This window comes from Amblyomma mixtum, chromosome 1, assembly GCF_055824585.1.
Source record: "Amblyomma mixtum isolate Tamu chromosome 1, ASM5582458v1, whole genome shotgun sequence".
Lineage (NCBI taxonomy): Eukaryota > Metazoa > Arthropoda > Arachnida > Ixodida > Ixodidae > Amblyomma > Amblyomma mixtum.
The window spans coordinates 308,467,140-308,487,403 of record NC_143012.1 but is presented as its reverse complement, the minus strand read 5'-3'; the positions used below and the strand labels follow the sequence as shown (position 1 = coordinate 308,487,403).

The 20,264-nt window shown below is 46.2% G+C and overlaps 1 protein-coding gene and 1 pseudogene across 4 annotated transcripts in view; one reads left to right on the top strand and one right to left on the bottom strand.

Moving 5' to 3' along the window:
• The window catches only part of LOC149372365 (proton channel OtopLc-like), a 41,942-nt gene extending 27,435 nt beyond the window's left edge, over nucleotides 1-14,507 (bottom strand). For 2 of the 3 annotated variants that reach the window (XM_089566826.1, XM_089566828.1), the window contains exons 1-2: nucleotides 14,181-14,507; nucleotides 12,699-12,973 (exon numbers count right to left, since the gene is read on the bottom strand). In XM_089566826.1, coding sequence (XP_089422952.1) covers nucleotides 12,699-12,899 — 201 coding nt within the window. In that variant the 5' untranslated portion in view covers nucleotides 12,900-12,973; nucleotides 14,181-14,507. The remainder of the gene's footprint in view (nucleotides 1-12,698; nucleotides 12,974-14,180) is intronic. The other variant, XM_089566827.1, reaches the window with a different exon arrangement.
• Nucleotides 12,812-20,264, top strand: part of LOC149372364 (transient-receptor-potential-like protein) — a 58,213-nt pseudogene continuing 50,760 nt past the window's right edge. The window contains exon 1 of the transcript XR_016286993.1: nucleotides 12,812-13,002. The product of XR_016286993.1 is annotated as a transient-receptor-potential-like protein (transcript). The remainder of the gene's footprint in view (nucleotides 13,003-20,264) is intronic.

The following is a 20,264-nucleotide window of genomic DNA, read 5'->3' as shown; positions in this document are numbered from 1 at the left end:
AAAAAGGGCATGCGGCCGACAAAGCACACCGAGTACACAAAATGCAGAAATCGAAGTACTGAGGTAATGTTACAGTTGACATTCTAAAGGGCTCAGCTTTAGAAAGCAAAGAAGCGCGGAAACGCGCTTGGAGACGACAGGAGACAGCCACTCGGAGGTGCCTATATATAGCTAAATTGCCCTGTAAGTGAGCTTATTTTATAACTTCCGGAGTCGGATTTTAATCTCTTGACATATGCATCTGGCAAACCACGTTGAGCGCTTGGCCGTGTTCCGAACGCAGCTTCTTTCCGCAGCAGTGGCTGGATGTAATTTAAAAAAAAAAAAGGTGGGGGGATGCTCAAGGTGACGTCACAAAGCAGCATACCTTCTTTGATGAGCGATTCATAAGCGGAGAGGCGATGTCTTCTGGGAGGTATAAAACAACCTCGGCGTCAACACACCACCTGTGTTATGTACGCTTCAGGCGTAAGTACTTGTTCCAAACTCTCAGTACGGCAAAAAAAAAAAAAAGGATAACTTCATGCTATTGGTCACAAGTCTTGTAATGCCATACCTCCCACCTCTCGCAGTTGTTGCCGATGACGAGATGGGTAAATGGAATGAGGTTGTTTCTTACTGCCCCACCCAATGCTACTCCTCTTTTGCTCGAAACGAATAAGAGAGATCAATGTCCAACGACATTCGAGAGGAATCGCTTGTGCTCAGTCGACTAAAGATAACAGCGTTATTCGCACATGATGCAGTGTTTTCAAGGCACGCTAAGCCCGCTCTCAAGTGGCCTTTATCTCAAAAACTCGAGTGTCTCCAAGCCAACATCTCGCGCAGCGCTCTCCAGACAATGTCTGATGGCTGACAATTTGTGGACATCTGTCTCAACACGGCAGCAGAAATGGCAGCAATGGAATTAATGTAATTCAATTAATTTTCGGTAATTTGCAATGCAATGAAAAAAAATTCCTGGTCCAGTAATTTACTAATGCAATGAATTACTCGAGGACAGCAATTTCGCAGCGAAAGTAATTAATTGCTTTCGAAATTACTTTCATTGAAATACACCACTGCTCTTTGTATCGGCAAAACTGTGGCCTCTCGTACGCTCGGCAGGACGCCTCGAAAGCAAGAACGGCGAGCCCAACGCCTAAAAGGTCGGTGTAAAAGATCGGCAAGCAAAGGCAGGATTGAGTAGGACTGTGCGTCCGGGACCGCCAGTGTCTGTCATCTGCAGTTGCTGCTAGCGTGTACGCGATGGAGATAAGTTGGCGAGCCGATGATCAAAGGGCCATCAACATCTCGCACCAGGACGCCGTTGATTTGGTTCTCTTCTTTAGTTTTTATGTACGGGGTTCACCGCGCTGCCCTGGCACCGGTCGTCCGACAGTCTTAAAACAAATACTGCAAATGAGGTACAGCGGGAACGACGCTTAGCCGATGGCGAGGAGCCAAGACTTTAAAAGGTCGCATTGTTGCCGAAAAGCTTAGCCGATACGCGGGCCGCTCAGAGAGGCTTGGGTCGTAACAGTTCGACGATGCACCACTCGACGAAAGACAAACGCCCCAGAGAGGGACTGGAAAGGGTCAATGCGCTACCCACGTCTGTGTGCGTGTTAGCACACAGTTATCGGTATTTTTGCGTGTTTGTGCTGTAACCATGAGCGGAAATGCTGAACGGCTTCGTGGAATGGGAACAAGCGGAAATGCGCATGGCGCGAACATTACCAAACGTAACCTGCCGAGGTCGATTTCTGGGACCATCACCAAAGCAATAAATAACCTGCTTCGATGGCTTGAATCAGTGGATACAATTCCGGGCAGCAAGGCGCTCGGTTCGCCGGTGGCTTGTGTCTTGAGCGCAATGAAAATGACGAGTGTTCGGCCATTCTTCGATTTTCATTGTTTTGTTGGCATTGTTTTATCTTTGTAATGGTTCATGCTATAGGAAAGAAGGGAGATAGCGGAACAGTGCTCTGGGACGGAATTCGTCGGGAAGCGCGAAGAATGGTACGTCGTGTCTGGAGAGAGGTTGATGTTTCTTTCACCCTGTTTACGTGTTACTCTTATCCACGAAAGCCAAAAGGTAGTTTAACAGTAATTTCATTACTTTTCGGAAGTAACTGTAATGTAATGACATCAACTTTTGGGAACAGTAATTGGTAATGTAATTTAATTACATTCGCAAGGTTTTTAGGAAAGTATTTAGTAATGCAATTTAATTTCTATCAAAAGTAATATTGGTAAGTATGCTCGACAGGGTCAAGAACTGATGCGAGAAATATGGTGGCGACCGCGTTACTTAAGGGCTGCAGTAGCGTTACCACATCGCTACTACAGACGTCGCGTGTATTAACACGCAGTTTCTCTTTCCATGAACTAATGCCATATTTACTCCTATCAAGACGATACATCAAGATTGCGATTATTCATGCTCCTGAAATACACAGATTTATTCTTTACTAGAAACGTGAAGATTATAGAGTCAAACCAGACTCCTTGCATAATTTCACGAATTTCGTCATTATGAATACCATCCACCGAGACCAAGCACGCAATGACGTTGGTAAGGCAGCCACTTACAGAGGATTACTTACTTCCTACGTGGTTGCTAATCAAATGCAGTCGCTCAGTACTGGTAATAAGTTCACCTTAAAGGTTATGCAACAACTTCGTAGAAAGAGGCAGCTGCAAGAAGCGCATATCATGGGGCGATATTGAAAATAAGATTCACATGGCTATAGGTATACGTTCAAACGTAGTACCCATTCATGATCTCCCGGCGAACTGGCTAACCTTCCCACAATCGGATATCGTGATATTCGATCAGTTACTTGGCGTACCTTCATCAACGTACGCTCATGTGCAATATGTGAGGGAACAAACATTTTGTCCAATAGTGAGAATTTTCTGGATACTTCTGCGCGGAAGTTGACAATGACTTTTCGATAATATAAGCCAAGAGAAAAACAAGTTGGAAACTAGAAATACCTGTGCTTGTCGCGCATAATTACCGAGACACAATAGTTAAATGCTCACACTTTGTTCCCCTCGCTCATAATGCACACGACTGTACGTTAACTAGGCATCCGTGCGCAACGACGCAGTGAAACAATTACAGTATTTAAATCAGGTGCTTTGAACAAGGGCGATAAAAAAAAAGAGAAATGGTGCACTGCACTGCAGCTGTGTCACTGCACTGCAGCTGTGTCATTGCTACGGTTCGTCGTCCGTTCGTTCACTCGTCATTTGTTATATGTCGCATGCTGACATGCCGCATGAATGGGTCATTAGATCAGAAAAGTGAATTCTCCGATTAATGTTTGAACCGTGCATGTATGGGTCATTAGATTAGAAATGCGAATTCTAAGACTAGTTTTCTGAGCTGTGCACGAACTGCACACTTCATAGCATTCAACCAAGAAAGAAGCAGCAAGTGTACGGTTTGTTCATAGCTTGCACTGACAAAAAATAAAGAAAAATAAAGTTTCCGGTAACCCTTTGGCTGGCACAATACCGCGAAGTTGAATCATGTGCCCCATACCAACCGTTTGCCCCCTCGTTAATTCTCCTCACCAGCCTTGATTTGATTTGTGAGTGCGATGAAAACAAAGCATAGCGCTTATGTGGATCCTTCAATCCAGCGCATCTTTCTCATTAAAGTCTGCTACATAGCGTAGCGCGAACCGCTACCGTGCGTCGCCAGTGCGTACGCGCTGATTGGTCCCAACGCGGAAGGCGGGCTCGCAGCGTACTCGCACCTGGCGCCATCTGGCGCTCACATGGAGATATGCGCATGCGCAGTGGCCACCCATGAGAGCGGAACACGGTAGCTGATCACTGATCGCGCTATGCTATAACTCTAATCATAACGCGCGTAGCACCAAGATGGCTCCGCCTCCAATCAGCTACCCCCCCCCCCCCCCCCTTTTGTGTAGTTTTTTATCGTTGGCCATTCTGCGCAGCGCGGCCCCTGTAGGGCGCAGCCTTCCATCACAATGGGGGCTCCCTGTTCGACGACCGCGAAGAGGCCTCAGTCGTGACGTCGTGAGTCGCCGCACGGCGGCAGCGGCGGCGGAAGAGTCCGCATTCCCGGCACCGCCACCGGGGACGCTCATGTCAACTGCGCCGTTGACTCCGCATGACTGCCCAAGGCCTGCATTTTGCGGCATTTGTGCGCGCCCTGCCAGAGCAGGAGACGCGGCGCCGCGTCTTTCTGCCGCTGCTCTTTTTTTTTTTTTTGCTCCTTCTCCTTCTCGTTCATCTCCCCTTCCCGTTTCTATACACAAGCGCAGCCAAACGTGTCAAGGTGGCGTCATTCACGAGAAGGAAAGCAATCGCCTCGAACCCATAGCGCTACGCTACTATGTACGGGTAGACACATGGGAGGGGGGCCGTGCCGTTCGCGTGTTGACACCTATGCGGCGTCGATGCGTTGCCAGTGCATCCAGGGGCAGAGGACAGAGGGGGAGAGACACCGACAAACTGAAAGGGTGCACACGTGCAACAATACGAAGGGGAGAGCAGGGGGAGGCTTTTCATGGGAACGGCTTCTTGGTTCTGCATTCTCAAGCCATTAGGAGGCACAAAAAACACAACCAAAAATGAAACGAAAAATGACGCACAGTTCTGGCCGAAACTGTTCAGACTGCATTGTTTGCATCTGAGCGGTACCCCTAAAGTCGAAACGATTTAAAATGCTAGGAGGAGAGATTTACAGCCTCAGTGTACCATGAATGCCCCATTGCACGGCTACATGGCAAGTAGCGTGAAGGCTATTGACAAAGGGTGTATAGCATCGTTACGAGCAGAACCGATTAAGCCTCTAGAGCGCACGCGGATTTGTGGTTGATTAAGAGATTTTTGCCTGCAGAAACAACAATGTGGGTCATAAAGTATTAGGTCGTAGTGGAGGGCTCAATCTAAGTACAGGAACCTATTCTCTTATTGCCTCCACAGAAATGCGGCAAAAAAAAGGGTTCATTGTACAGAGAAATGCGGTCGACAGAACTGTGTTCATTAAACGGATGAAAAAGAAGCGAGTTTGCCGAAGGGCTACATCGAAATCAGAGCTTACATCAAGCTTATGCCAGCACGTGTTCCATTTCTGTCAAGGGGCGAGCAGAGTTTAATGGACGAGAAGAAACAAACGGCATGGTAAAGAAATTGTGGTCACCTATGAGCTGTACTCAGTAAATACCTGTGCTTCCGTACTTAGAGCCGATGCAGGTTTGCGCGCATGAACTCAGCGTTTGTTATTGAGAATTGCTGAATAAAGCTAAGTACAAAATGACGCGCACAAAGACAGTCCGCTCCCCCGATAATATGAAAATATTCTTTATGTAAGCGATGTTTGTATATGTGACACAAAGTCATGCATTGCCTATTTCTTTCAAGATTAAATGTTGGTTACGTTAGGATTGATCTCTTTCGAACTCGGTGTACTGATCACTTGCGGGACTGATGACAGTCGAACAGGCGGTTTCCTTTTGATGAAAATCGAACATCTGTTAGGCGCATTTGGCACACTCTTGGCCACGCTAAGTATCACCACAAAACAACGTTAATTCGGGACCTAAGGGCCTAATTTCCTGATTTTTTTTATTTACAAATATTGTTTGTCGTGGGGCCGTTACATTGGTGGGATGTATCACGTGATGAGTAATATGTTCACTTGCACTTGCACTTATTGGTATAGTAAACACTACAGGGTCCCCCCTCCTTTCAAACAATAGAACTCAGTGTCCTGACCTTGGAACTTCGACCAACTTTACCGATGCCCAAAGTAATAGCCCTAACTTTTGTTTGAGCATAATGGATACGTTTTCTGCAAAAAAAAAAAAAATGCTCACACAGCGCAATAACACCTCGATAATAGGATTGCTAAACTTGCCCCTTTGTCGCAACGCATCTACTTGTCTGAACTTCAAGCCGCTAAGTTCGCCTACAACTTTCACGGCGTGGTAGTCAAGTTGCCACTATCCCTACATACACACGGGCTCCCAAGAAAACATACATTTCACGCCAGTGCAGCCACATACACTCTCAGCACAATGGCACGCTATGTGCGGCATAGCGCGATTACTCTTACAAAACTGGACACAGGATTTGTGTATTACCTTGGCTCTATGAAACAATGGCGTCCCCGGTAACGTTGTCGCGGAATGGGAAGTCATGGAAGCACTTCTGACACCCTCTGCCGTTGACGACTGCTACCTATCCGATTACCACAGCAAAGAATTCATCACAGCTTCCGGGAGGCACAGACAGGTGGCTCTACAAGCCACCCTCCTGAAACACGCGGCTCTTGTACCCTCGAGCCACTTCGCCGCATTTGCTGTCCGCATAGGCCGGATCCTCGGAGGTAAAGCCGTGACCTCAAAAGCCAAGGCTAATGCACATGATTCTCACCGGCAAGGACGTTTGTAAGATGTATCACGAACGCTTTATATTGACGCTCACCCACATCTTGTGTGTGCACAGTTTTGGGTTTTTAGTGGTTTTTGGGCGTTCCCCAGGAGAGTAAACCTATGGGTTGACTAGTTGGACGCACTCCGATGCTTGTCCAGAAAAGTCAAATCTTTGATGCCCGCAATCAATCAATCAATCAATCAATCAATCAATCAATCAATCAATCAATCAATCAATCAATCAATCAACCAACCAACCAACCAACCAACCAACCAATCAATCAATCAATCAATCAATCAATCAATCAATCAATCAATCAATTGTATATAGGCTCAGCTTTCCTCGCTGGTCTCTTGCAGCGTTAATTTCAGATATTCTAAATTGAGTTTTATGCTTCAAATAAATGCGTATATAAAGAAACAATATATGTTTGTTTCTTTTGAGGGGACACTTTAGCTCCGCCTTCAGGGTATGACGCGTATAGCGTTATGCGTTAATGCCAATGCATGCGGGAATGGTCATTCTCAACTTTACATTCCTAGATCCTTAAAAGCACTCATACCACTCCTGGCGCCCTGGTGCAGCGGGTAAACGATGCGGAACTGCCCTGCAATGGCAGCTGCTGCCACCGCTGGGGATTGTGCGACCCAGGCTGCTCTTCCAAAGGAACCTCTAGCGACCAATCAAAAATTTAACTGCCACCTACAACCGCGTTCAGTTTGCTCACAATCCGGTGGGCAGGTTGTGATGACGTCACAAGGTCACGTGACCTAGCTGCCTCAGTTAGGGTGTCCTCCGGGCATTTTGCGCTCACAACGCCGACGGCGATGGCGGATTTTCTGCCGAACGGGAGCCTTGACGCTATCGCTTTAATATGTATTTTAAATTTCAGTTCCTTGCCTTTAAATCCCTTTGAGTAGCGGAAAAATGAGACGGCGGCATTATATGCCGTTCTAGCTTCCCTCTAGCGCTGCCTGGCTGGAATTTGGTGGTACTGTTTTTGTATATGCTATATCACAACTGATTAGGTGGCGCAGGAACACACCGTAGCTAAGCAGCCAAGACAGGCGTGGATGCGGCTGTAACAGCTGGGCGTACCTGCATATTTATTTGTGCCTGCAAGGACTAGTTCTCATAAGTACTGACTGCTGTATAACATTACCGGGTACTCTACGGACATGATCGCTACAAGTGTCCAGTGTAATCGGAATAATTTTTATGTTCAGGCATCCAGAACGACGCAGTTATCGCATAGAAGTTGCCAGATGAATAATCGAAAAAAGAACGCATGAACAGCTCAGCCAATTTTCTTTTGCCAGAAGTGATGATAGCAAGCTGGGCATAAGTTAAACTGCTTTTTACGGTTGTAGAAGGAAATACAGTGTTGATCTAGGAACCATTCACTAGAGGGACTTCCATTGTATCCGATCAATCTTTCATTAAAACTGCCCTTGTAAAATACACTAATTAGTTGCGGGCTTGAAAACGCTTCATCAATGTGAGACCGATGCAATAGTAGCACTGAAGCTTATCCAAAGTACCTCTGCTCGTGTTGTTCTCCATTTCTGCAGTCAAAAAGTAAGCATGATCCAAGCTGAAGTCTTTTAAAACCTACCATCTCCTTCATATCGCCATGAATCTCCCGGTCGAATTTATTCTATAGACTCTGCTCCAAAATCCCCGCTCTTCACCACAGCCCAACATATACGCACCTCAGTCAGAATTCAGCATTATTCACACGAAATCATGTCAAGCGAGTCCAGGTCAAGACCCTGTTTTTTTCACTTCGATAGTTCATTCCAATCAAACCACATTTTCGGACACGCGTCAGCCAACATCAGCCATCAGCTGCTTTATATGCAATATGATAACATTGTGTTCTGATAAGTTGAACTTGAGTCACCTTTCCGCGTTTTTTTTTTATTGCCTCTCGCCGGGAAGGTATCATGAACACTGAATAAAGTAAGGACTGCGAGTGTCAGCTGTCTTTGCAGCTATTAATCCCGTCATTCCGCTTAGAACTAAAAAAAAAAAAACAATTTGTATGAGCAATAAAATGCACATGTACGTAGGAACACTGCAACAGGAGGTTACATTTTCTTTTGACCTTAAATCTAGAAAGCTACATGATAAATTTAATCTGAATGTCCCCTGTTTACACAAATAAAACAAATCAAACAGCTCATTGCGGAGTGGGTGCATTACCTCATTACTGAGGTCAAGCACCCCTGTCCTCAGCGCGACAAATACAGATGAGCATACCTTCTATATTAGTCATTACTACGGAAAAGGCTACATTGAGAACAAGGCCTTCGTGCTATTTATGGTCTCCCTGTGCTGAAGGGTGGTTAAATCACTCTCTCTACGAAGTTTCAACGAAATTTTATTCAGATCCTTTTTTTTATTGGCGGCAGGAGGGCTTTGCTATACTGCGAAAGGTGCTCGACATGGTTGCGTAAACTCCCCTTATTGACAGCATTCGATTTGATTTCAAACTCAGGGTTGTGTGCACAACTTCTCTCCCATCGAAAGGGGACACACGTGGAGGGCATTTTTAGTTAGTTTGCATGAAAAATTTTAATAACGCGCGGTTTTGTAAGCTAAGAAATCGGCATCAAGCACGGAGGGTAGCCTAACGTGGTCAAACAACACTTGATGCGAAGGTGAATGCGCACACTCTAGTCAGAATGCAACATAAAATGTACTTTGAGGAATGAATTAATAAAGCAGCCGCAAGTTACTTCGTGCTTCATTCGCTCGCTTGCGCAGAAGAGAAGAATTATATGACTCGCGAATTCAAGGTCTTGCAAGCGTTTCGAAGAGCTGTGAATCGTCCCACCTATTACCTCCGACCTTGCAAGTGATACGTCTGACAGGCGACATGTTTCCCTAGCTCTGCTCAACGCACTATTGTTCTGGCATTGCGCTTTAAAGAAAAAGGAAGCAAGCGGCCAAATGCTACTTCGCTAGCCTCGCTTTCAGCATGTGCAATACTCATGGTGCCAAAACAAGGCTCTTCTTTTTTCAACGATACAATCAAACTAAGAGTTTAGCCTTCATAAGATCTTCTTGAGAGGCCCCTCCCTCCCTCCACCCCCTATCGTGCTGTGGCATGATGAGTTGCGGAGCTTGGCAGAAACCGGTAAGGCAAGAAAACAAGAAACTCAAAAGGCACGAGCTCACTTTCTGCCAAATTAACGAAAGTTGCCCACTTTGAATTATTTTCTTGTTTTTCCTTCAAAGAACTGGCTACCTATGCCATGGATTTGTGTTTTCACTTTTTCATTTTCGGTTTCCTTCTTTCGTTTACGAAGATTGGGCTTTAGGTTTTAAGAGGTTTGACATCCAAAAGCGACTCAGGCTATGAGGGACGTCGTTTTGGAGGGCTCCGGATAATTTCGACCACCTCGGGTTATTTAACCTGCATCGACATCGTACAGTACACAGGTCTCTAACATTCAACCTTCATCGAAATACAACCGCCGTGACCGGGATCGAATCCACGTCTGTCGGGTCAGCAGCCGAACGCCGTAACCGCTTTTAGAAATGTTTTACGCTAAATTGACATTCACGGGAAAATGAGAGATGACAGGACAGTTGTGCTTCTGTCGTGTCGTCTGTCATTTTTCATGTGAATGTGAATTTAGCGCACAGCATTTCTAAAAGATTGTGCGCCAGCTAGCCCGTCAGAAAGTCTCACTTCATAACCAATGAGCCACCGCGGCGGCTGTTTAAGAAGAAAGAACAAATATTGGTCGACAGCTTTTCCAAATGCATCGGGCGCGGGTTTGAAAAAAAAAAATAGCGCTCACGTAAGGAACTCCGGGCTTACAATCAAAAAGTGTGAAGTTACAATTCTAACGGAGCAGCGTCACAGCGCAACGCATAGCTTCCATTTATTGCCACTTGAAAAGATATCACTTTCTTATCTTTCTTGTGAACCAAGTCGATGACGGTGAACATGAGGCAGGAAAGTATAGTCTCAGCAGGTAAAGTTCTCCATTCTAGTGAATAAACAGCACACGAAGAACCAAGACAAAAGAACACGAAGTAGACGACAAAAATCTATGTCGTCTACTCTGTGTTCTTTCCGCTAGAATGATTTACCAGCAACTTGCCCAAATTGCCGTTCTCGTAGAGTAAATTTCTACGATGTGAGGAACGAAATACAGATGACTTTGGCAGTGCGTTTTGCTGCACGAGTTCCTTGTCTTGTCAAGATTTAGGGTGATGTTTGCATGTCGTTCTGGAGTCATAACTGCTTCACGACGCTTTTCCAGATAAGCATGCTAACTAAAAATGCAAACAAAAGGGCAGCTGGTGCGACGACAACCGTGAAGTTCTCGAAGGAACAAAAATGAACCATCACGCTGTACCTTTTTGCTGTGGTCTCAGACCTACCAATAACTTGTAGAGCTTTAACAGCTTCTTGGGAATGAACATCCATCTACGACCGTAGTTTTAGAGTGATTTCAGCGGTCCTATAGCGCGTATTCTGGCAATGCAAATGAGGAACGCAATGGACGCCCTCGATCATCAACTAGTGAGTCAAATGTTGCTGTCTTTGAGTAATGCACGTCAGAATAACAGCATACAACCACGAAGAGGCTTGTGGATACTTTCCTTGCCGCAAAAAAAAAAGTCAGACTTAAGCATTCGACATGAGAAACAAACTGAGGAACTCCAAGCATCCAAAATGAATCCATTTGCAACCAACATGGATCCAAAATGGTTCCTCTGACAACAAATATCTCAAGCCACCAATTATTCCCCAGATCTTGCTCCTTGAGACATTGGCAAGCCTCCCACTCCGTGGAGAACTTTATAATACCAGTATTAAGACCACTGCCGCCGTGATCAGGGAATTGCAAAAGTTTGAAAAGAGCGATAAAAAACATATTTTGAAAAATAAAAGTATCACGCAAAGCAACGAATTGACTTTAGCGACGAATATATCGAGCAATGTTGAGTAAACAGACTCTCATTTAGTGCGAATCAAATTTCTCTTTCTTTATTTTATCCACCAAAGTCTATACGAATTTTCAGACCTCTCCTCGTAATCCGTTCCAGGCAGAGCACTAGCTAAAGAGGTAACTTTTCACAGCAGTGCACTCAGTGATCGTTTCTTTTGGCTATGCTTATGTCTTTTTAATCGTGCACAAGTTATCGCCACCGGCCTCCTGTTCTGCGAACAAGTCCACTCCAACCCCCACTGTCGGTTTCGTCATAAAGAAGAGTGTTTTGAATGTCTGATTAAACTCCCTCCCCTCTCTAAGTTGGAATACTTTCTAGAAAAGAGAATGAGACTGTGTTTTGTTACATACCGCCCTCTCCTTCGTAGACGGCACAAAAATCTACCCAATCAAGCCAGCCATTAATTATTTTTACCACTTCTGACGTGACACCAGTGTTCGCAGAGCGCCTTCCGCATTCGCTTCCGTAGTGAGACGTGTCCGTGGTCTAACCCTCTCGACTTTTATAAGTTATGCGTGGAGAGGCATAAGTTCACCAGTGAGATGGAGTACAGGCATCACCACTGCGTCCCCACTGGTAAGGTGAAGCAAACGGCTTGGGAAAGCTGCGAGTTTGGCTCCCACGTGAAGTACTGGTCTTTCTTCTGTTTGAGTTCAATATAAGCAATAATAATTATCCAAAATAATTGGAAAAATAAAGTCCCGCGTTACGATTTTGCTGAATTCCGGGGCTGTTCACTTACAGAAATTTTTTAGACAGTCTATAGACTTTAAAAGAGTTGAAAACTGAGCTAGTTGGTTCATACTTCTGGGTGGGTACGTTTTGTTGTTCCTGCTGTACCATCCAAAAGTCTATAGACTTCTGTCTGTGAAGTCTATAGAGTATAGACAAATCCTAGAGAACAGTCTCTAGGCAATACAGATGCTATAGGCAGTCTATAGACAATTTATAGATTTACCGCCATACACTTTTGGTAGACTTTCGTGTATACAGTCTGTAGACTATGAATAGACAAAAATAAATATCTATAGGAAGACAATAGAGTCTATAAGAAGTCTAAAGACTGTCTATAATCCCTTTTTTTTAAGGGTGGCCCCATGGGTATTATCCCCCACAAGCTTCCTGTTACTCTAAACTTTGTTGGTTTCCCGTCTCTAACGCGAAATGCGTTGGAAGCTCCGACAGTTTACCGCGGCACTGACCGGCTGCCCTTTTCTAATAAAAAGAAGAAAGGTCTGCACCCTCGGTACAAGTCACGGGCATCTTAGAGCACTAAGTTGCCAATGACTGCTTTAGCATAAGAAAAAAGTTTCTACACTTGCCTGTCCGATGGCCGATAGGCTTCCGGACCTCTTAGTGCGAGCCGCGATCTTGCGGGCCCGTTCCGCTTCGCCCAGGCGACCCGAGCAGCTCGAGCTGTGCGGCCGGAAGTCGGAGCCCCTCCGACTGGCGATCAGGGCCGCCATGGGCACCGGTGGGGCCTGGCTGAAGGTGGTCGTCTTGCCGTTCGCCTGCCGGGACATGGTGCTGCGCGGCGTAGCCTATGCCGGCTCGGCTTGTGCGCCGTCGGTCCTGGCTTCTTCGGCCGGAATCAGTTCTGCAGTCAGCGCAAAATATTGCGCAAGGGTGAGCGCGATTTCCTTTTTGTTCTTGGCTTCGGCTATACGAAGTGCAACAAAACGTCATACGGAGAGAAAGCGCGTAGTCGCTTGAGTTTACCTAAGAAAGAAACGCGTTCTTGGATGGATGTGAAGTGGGGAATACCTGAACGGCCTGTTCGTAATCGAAAGCTCTATAACGCTGTATCAGCAACTTGAAGCTCAGCGTCTGTGAACGAATAATAGTGTGGGTGCCGACGGCAGTTACGCGCTGTCGAGGCGAAACCGAACGAGGCTACGGCAGTCGGACTTGAAGTTAACTTTAATACAGAAATATCCTTTCTATTGACCCACTGTTTCCTTTTAAAGCTTTCTCCTAGCCTGGCGATAAACTTTTACGAGGTGAAATGCCTGGAAAGTTCAGTTTTTAACTCAACCCCATGTAGGCCAAACACGTTAGCCCTTGAGCTCCTTGAGCATGCTCTCCTTGAGGGATTAGAAATATTTCCTCATCAAGGTTTCGACTGGGGCCGAGGTATCTCGGCACGCAAGCATAAGAATCCAGGAGCCCGGGAATCCTCAAAGGGGGGTTAAATAGACGGGAACACGTTTACGAGAGTCCTTAAGAGGCCCTTGGCCCGTTATCTGAGGCCTTACTCGCTGCCTAAGCTGCGGCCTTGACAGTCGGCAAGTACACCTGATGTCATAATGCAGTAACCGCAGCGTCCTTTTGGAGCTCCGGCTACCGAAGTTGTGGGGGCAAGTCGTCAATAGTTGCATAATTATTATGGCAGTCACAAGACAAGAATGCCGTTTTGAATAAGCATTCGTACACGGTAAGAAAGTGAGTTATAATGAGTTGGGAATAAATCGAAAATTTCCAGTTAGTATTGTCGAACGATCGTCATTCGTCCGTGTCATTCACCAGCCACGCTTTCGAGAAGAGCCGACCATCTTTTCCTAAAAGAGCTAACGGCAGAATTAGGTTGGCGATCAATAATTCAAATAACTTCCGGCTGCGATTCGAAAATCCTCTGCCTGCGATCCCGGCAGCCCAATTTTTCCTCTTTCTTGAGCGGATGGTCCCTGACAACGTAAACTTCCCGTCAAAGCCGGCGACCAAGACTTCAGGGAAATACGAAAATGACGGTTCTGACGGCGACAGCCTACGCCTATTCGGGCACCGACAAAGCAAGCCGTACTCACAGTGCTGCGCGAAAGCTCCCCGAGTCCCAAAGGAGCAGGCTCACAGCGAATGGAGTCCCGAGCCGGGATGTTCCCGAACCACTTGAGGGACTTGCGCGGCGGCAACTGCACCGGTGGCGTCGGCTGCTGCTGTGGTGGCAGCGGTTCTTCGACGAGCGGTGAAGTAGTCCCGCCGTGGGGGTCGCCGAGCGTAGCCGAACGTGGAGTCGTGTCAGCGTGTGCGCGGCATGCCGTACTCGTCGGCGCATTACCTGCTGTGCCGAGTGAGTGACGGACGGCAAAACGCACATGCACATACACACGGGCTCTCGCTGCCGACGAGGGTGTCTTATCACCCCCTTTGTTCGCTCCTCGTTGTCTACTCGCCTCCTCCCTATACTCGTTCTTTCTCTTCCACACCAGCGGCCCTTTTTCGCAGGCTCTGATAAGGGACGCGCCCTTTCTTGTACAGCGAAGACACAATAGGCTATCGCTATGATCTGTACCATAGTTAGCTGACGACCGGTGGGAAAGTACTCGCACGAGAACGGTACAGGGATTCCCCCCTCACTATTGAATCCATAGGCGATATTGCATCACACCAGGACACGCGACCAAGCTCAACGTGTAGCTGTGGGGAACAAGGCTGGAGTCTAGGGTTCCCGAAAACCGGAAACACTTCCTTCAGGCGCGGCTCCAGCCTTGTCGGAGACTCAAATGGACCAACGGGATAAGCGAAAGTGAATTATCAGAACCTCGTATTTTTTGGAAATGGTAGGCAGCGTTCGGTTGGGATGATCGCATTACGTAAGGGAATTCAAGTTACCATATTGACTGAAGAACTCTGTCTTTCAACCACTGTTGTCTGCAGTTTGGACATTCCAAACCATTTAAAGAAATATCCCTCGGTTCACGCTGAGTACAGTGTTTCAAGCGACTATTATCATGCCCGTCTCTGTGTGGCTTATACCTCAAATCAAATCCAACTGAGATACTTTTCACCGGAAAGTATTCAGCGCATTCAGCTTTCAAATAAGCACGCACCTAAAGTTCAGCCAAATTTACACGTTCTAGAACTGTTCTTTTGCTCGCTACTTAAGGACATTGTCCCATATTTACAACCTCCCTACGTTGGGCTTGGAGCAGATAAGCCTGTCGGTTTATGCAAATACACGTTCTGCATTTGTCACGTTTTTCCAGCGCCTTAGCGTTCAGGTGCAGGCTCGCTCTACATCCCTGGGCCGTTATCGATCATGTTGAAAAACAACTAAACCACTTGAGCACAAGCCTGCAGAACAAGGCAGTTTCGCCTAGACGAGCTGACAAGGATGTGACGTATCTAGAAATGGGCCGATCCTGCCTGTTGCATACTATACCGGTTCGAACCTGCTTCGGGAGATAAAACCATGGGACGACGCCGAGGTAGGTGTCTAACGACGAATCATAGAGATTATACCGGTCGTATTGTTCTGGAATGATGGAATAAGCTACCACCTTATCAAATCACCGATACATAACATGACACAACAATGTGCATGTTGTTGTTCGAGCTCAACGACTCAATTCCATGGCGTCTTATCGCAATAATGTCTCTTGATTGCGAGGAAAGCAAAAATCTGCACCAGGTTCACGATGCTAATGTGACTCGGCGTGCTATTTACTCAGGGTAATTTACTTCATGGTACCCTGCGGATGTGTTGAACCACTTTAAGAATTAACCTCAGGAAGTGACGTACCAACAAGGAGCACGAACACACGGTGAAGCAAAGACGCTAAGTGCTAGCAGAAAACCTTCTAAATTACGCTGCCTGAACTATCAGCAACCCGGAGCACGGAACAACATACACGCTTATCATATTTGAGATCTTACATACCTCTATATTTAGAGCCAGCTGCTTTTGATGTCAGTTCCCTGTTCTAGCAGTGCACAATCTTCATTACCATCTGATAAGCTTCGCATATGCCTATTCACGATATGCGTACACGGCCGATATCTAAGTAAAGGTCTTTAAACAAGGTTGCACTCCGCAGGTAAGGACTTTGTGCTACCGATGCAACCCGGTGGACGACATGCAGCGCTTTCTAGCGAAAAGCGTCGGCCCTGTTGCCACTTGCGCTTTCTGAACGATATCCGACAGACATACACGGGCGGTTTATTACCGTCTCGTGAATTTCCTTTCTGCCTATCTTTCCTCCCCTGCGCTCTCCCGCTCTTTACTGGCCCCACCCTCTCGATAAGGTACAGCCGTTGGAGCGCTGTATAGTGTCAAACGCAAGGCCGTTACGCAACGCGAGTCACAAGCATGGCGGTGTCCGCTCGACGCTTAAAGGAACAGCCTACTTTCGGTGACGAGCGTAAAAAAGATCTAAACGCTGAGGCAGCGTATGAGTATCGAGCGTTAGCAATACCGAACGAATATTGCGTCATTAGTCATCTTCGCTGCATCCGGCACAAATTTTTCGTTGTATCTCGATATCTATTTTTGTGATGCCAACGTATACAGCGCAAGAAGACAAATCGTTTGACACCACTTCGAATGTCCTACGTCATAAGTTTCGTCATAAAGGGCGTTTGAAGGTTCAATAAGTCACGGTTTGGGGAAGCAAAGGTCGTCGATGCGAATCGATATAATATTCTACGTTTTGGTTCCACTAGTAATCTTATGCTTCGTAATGCGCTGAATCGCTTGATACCACTCTGCACATTCTAAGCTAATTAGTTGGTCAACAACCTGTGTACCAATGATGCCACCCACTGGATCCACTTGTATAGCCTTGTGTTTCATACTTACGCGACCTTGAGTAATGGAAGTATTAGAGATAACGCTCTAAAACATTGCCCTATTTGTGATAATAGCGAGGGTAAAACTCGCGGTCCTAGCATGAATTTATGTTTTATATTGTCTAAGTATAGCCAGAGCAGTCTGTCTCGCGACTGTGTGTTCGCCGCTCGCAGTAATGTCCCTTTGACGAGTAGCATTCCCTGCATTGCCAGCAATTTGCTAGCCAACGTTGACAGTTACAATAGAACCTCCCTGTCACGTTTTTCACAGGACCACCGAAAAAGAAGGCAGAAGAAATAAACCAGCTGCTCCGCCCACATTCAGGACTGCCGCACACAGTTTCTCCACGACAAATGTGTGTCCGTTGTTGAAATTTTTCTTGTTACGTAAACAAGAAGCTAATCACAAGAAAAAAATTATAATCCATAAAATTTTGATTCCTCCGGCTTGTTTGACACAGCCAAACATTAAAAAGCTAATTTCGTTTACTGTTGTGACTGGAGATTTGCCAGGACAGCAGCTTGGGCATATCGGTTATTAATTTGTGATGGAACAGCGCCGAACGACGGGACAAGACAGGAAACAGGCTCTGCCTTACAACTCAGTTTATTTCCAAGAAACACGGCTTCTTATATCATCTGTACAACTACATGCGTCACACCTATATCGCTCATGCAATCTAAAATGACAAAAGAAGTTTTGTAATCATGGAGGTGAATCAATGTTTAACATGTGAAGTTCCTTCTTTGCTAACGCGACGGATGGCGGGCTGATACAATGGCGGAGAAGCCTCGCTATCGAAGCTGCCTCGAGGATTGCGTGGACAAGCTGCTCCTTGTGTTTCGCAAGTGCTTTGCATCTGCTGAGTTCAGGAGCACAGGTTATTGAGGCGCAGCAGTCTCAGCAATGAATCCCTGAATTTCTGCATGCCTGCTTAAAATTCGTTTTGCATTCTCATCGCCTAAAAAAATCAGCCTGAAAGCTAGCGTGAATGTGTTGTTCACTGCCTTTAACAAACTTAAAAGCCTTTGCAGATATGTGAATGATAATCCGGTGAAAAATAGGTGCCCGATAAAGCATTAAAGCTCCTTTGTGGAATGCACCGAAGGCCTGGTGTATTCATTGCCAGTGACTTGTGGGAAAGAATACGTAGAGCAGACTGGCACATGCAAGAACGAAAGATTATAAGAACACAAAACGAATTTTAAGCAAGCATGCAGAAATATAGAGATTCATTGCAGAGACTTCCCATCAAAAACATGCGCGCCTGAACTCAGCAGATGTTAAGTACTTGTGAAACACAAAGAGCAGCTTGATCGCGAAATCATCGAGGCAGCGAACTCAACAGATGCTAAGTACTTGTGAAACACAAGGAGCAGCTTGATCGCGAAATCATCGAGGCAGCGAACTCAACAGATGCTAAGTACTTGTGAAACACAAAGAGCAGCTTGATCGCGAAATCATCGAGGCAGCGAACTCAACAGATCCTATGTACTTGTGAAACACAAGGAGCAGCTTGATCGCGAAATCATCGAGGCAGCGAACTCAACAGATGCGAAGTACTTGTGAAACACAAGGAGCAGCTTGATCGCGAAATCATCGAGGCAGGGAACTCAACAGATGCTAAGTACTTGTGAAACACAAGGAGCAGCTTGATCGCGAAATCATCGAGGCAGCGAACTCAACAGATGCTAAGTACTTGTGAAACACAAGGAGCAGCTTGATCGCGAAATCATCGAGGCAGCGAACTCAACAGATGCTAAGTACTTGAGAAACACAAGGAGCAGCTTGTCCACGAAATCATCGAGGCAGGGAACTCAACAGATGCTAAGTACTTGTGAAACACAAGGAGCAGCTTGATCGCGAAATCATCGAGGCAGCGAACTCAACAGATCCTAAGTACTTGTGAAACACAAGGAGCAGCTTGTCCACGAAATCATCGAGGCAGCGAACTCAACAGATGTTAAGTACTTGTGAAACACAAGGAGCAGCTTGATCGCGAAATCATCGAGGCAGCGAACTCAACAGATGCTAAGTACTTCTGAAACACAAGGAGCAGCTTGATCGCGAAATCATCGAGGCAGCGAACTCAACAAATCCTAAGTACTTGTGAAACACAAGAAGCAGCTTGTCCACGAAATCATCGAGGCAGCGAACTCAACAGATGCTAAGTACTTGTGAAACACAAGGAGCAGCTTGATCGCGAAATCATCGAGGCAGCGAACTCAACAGATGCTAAGTACTTGTGAAACACAAGGAGCAGCTTGATCGCGAAATCATCGAGGCAGCGAACTCAACAGATGCTAAGTACTTGTGAAACACAAGGAGCAGCTTGTCCACGAAATCATCGAGGCAGCGAACTCAACAAATCCTAAGTACTTGTGAAACACAAGAAGCAGCTTGTCCACGAAATCATCGAGGCAGCGAACTCAACAGATGCTAAGTACTTGTGAAACACAAGGAGCAGCTTGATCGCGAAATCATCGAGGCAGCGAACTCAACAGATGCTAAGTACTTGTGAAACACAAGGAGCAGCTTGATCGCGAAATCATCGAGGCAGCGAACTCAACAGATGCTAAGTACTTGTGAAACACAAGGAGCAGCTTGTCCACGAAATCATCGAGGCAGGGAACTCAACAGATGCTAAGTACTTGTGAAACACAAGGAGCAGCTTGTCCACGAAATCATCGAGGCAGCGAACTCAACAGATGTTAAGTACTTGTGAAACACAAGGAGCAGCTTGATCGCGAAATCATCGAGGCAGCGAACTCAACAGATGCTATGTACTTGTGAAACACAAGGAGCAGCTTGATCGCGAAATCATCGAGGCAACGAACTCAACAGATGCTAAGTACTTGTGAAACACAAGGAGCAGCTTGATCGCGAAATCATCGAGGCAGCGAACTCAACAGATCCTAAGTACTTGTGAAACACAAGGAGCAGCTTGTCCACGAAATCATCGAGGCAGCGAACTCAACAGATGCTAAGTACTTGTGAAACACAAGGAGCAGCTTGATCGCGAAATCATCGAGGCAGCGAACTCAACAGATGTTAAGTACTTGTGAAACACAAGGAGCAGCTTGATCGCGAAATCATCGAGGCAGCGAACTCAACAGATGCTATGTACTTGTGAAACACAAGGAGCAGCTTGATCGCGAAATCATCGAGGCAGCGAACTCAACAGATGCTATGTACTTGTGAAACACAAGGAGCAGCTTGATCGCGAAATCATCGAGGCAACGAACTCAACAGATGCTAAGTACTTGTGAAACACAAGGAGCAGCTTGATCGCGAAATCATCGAGGCAGCGAACTCAACAGAT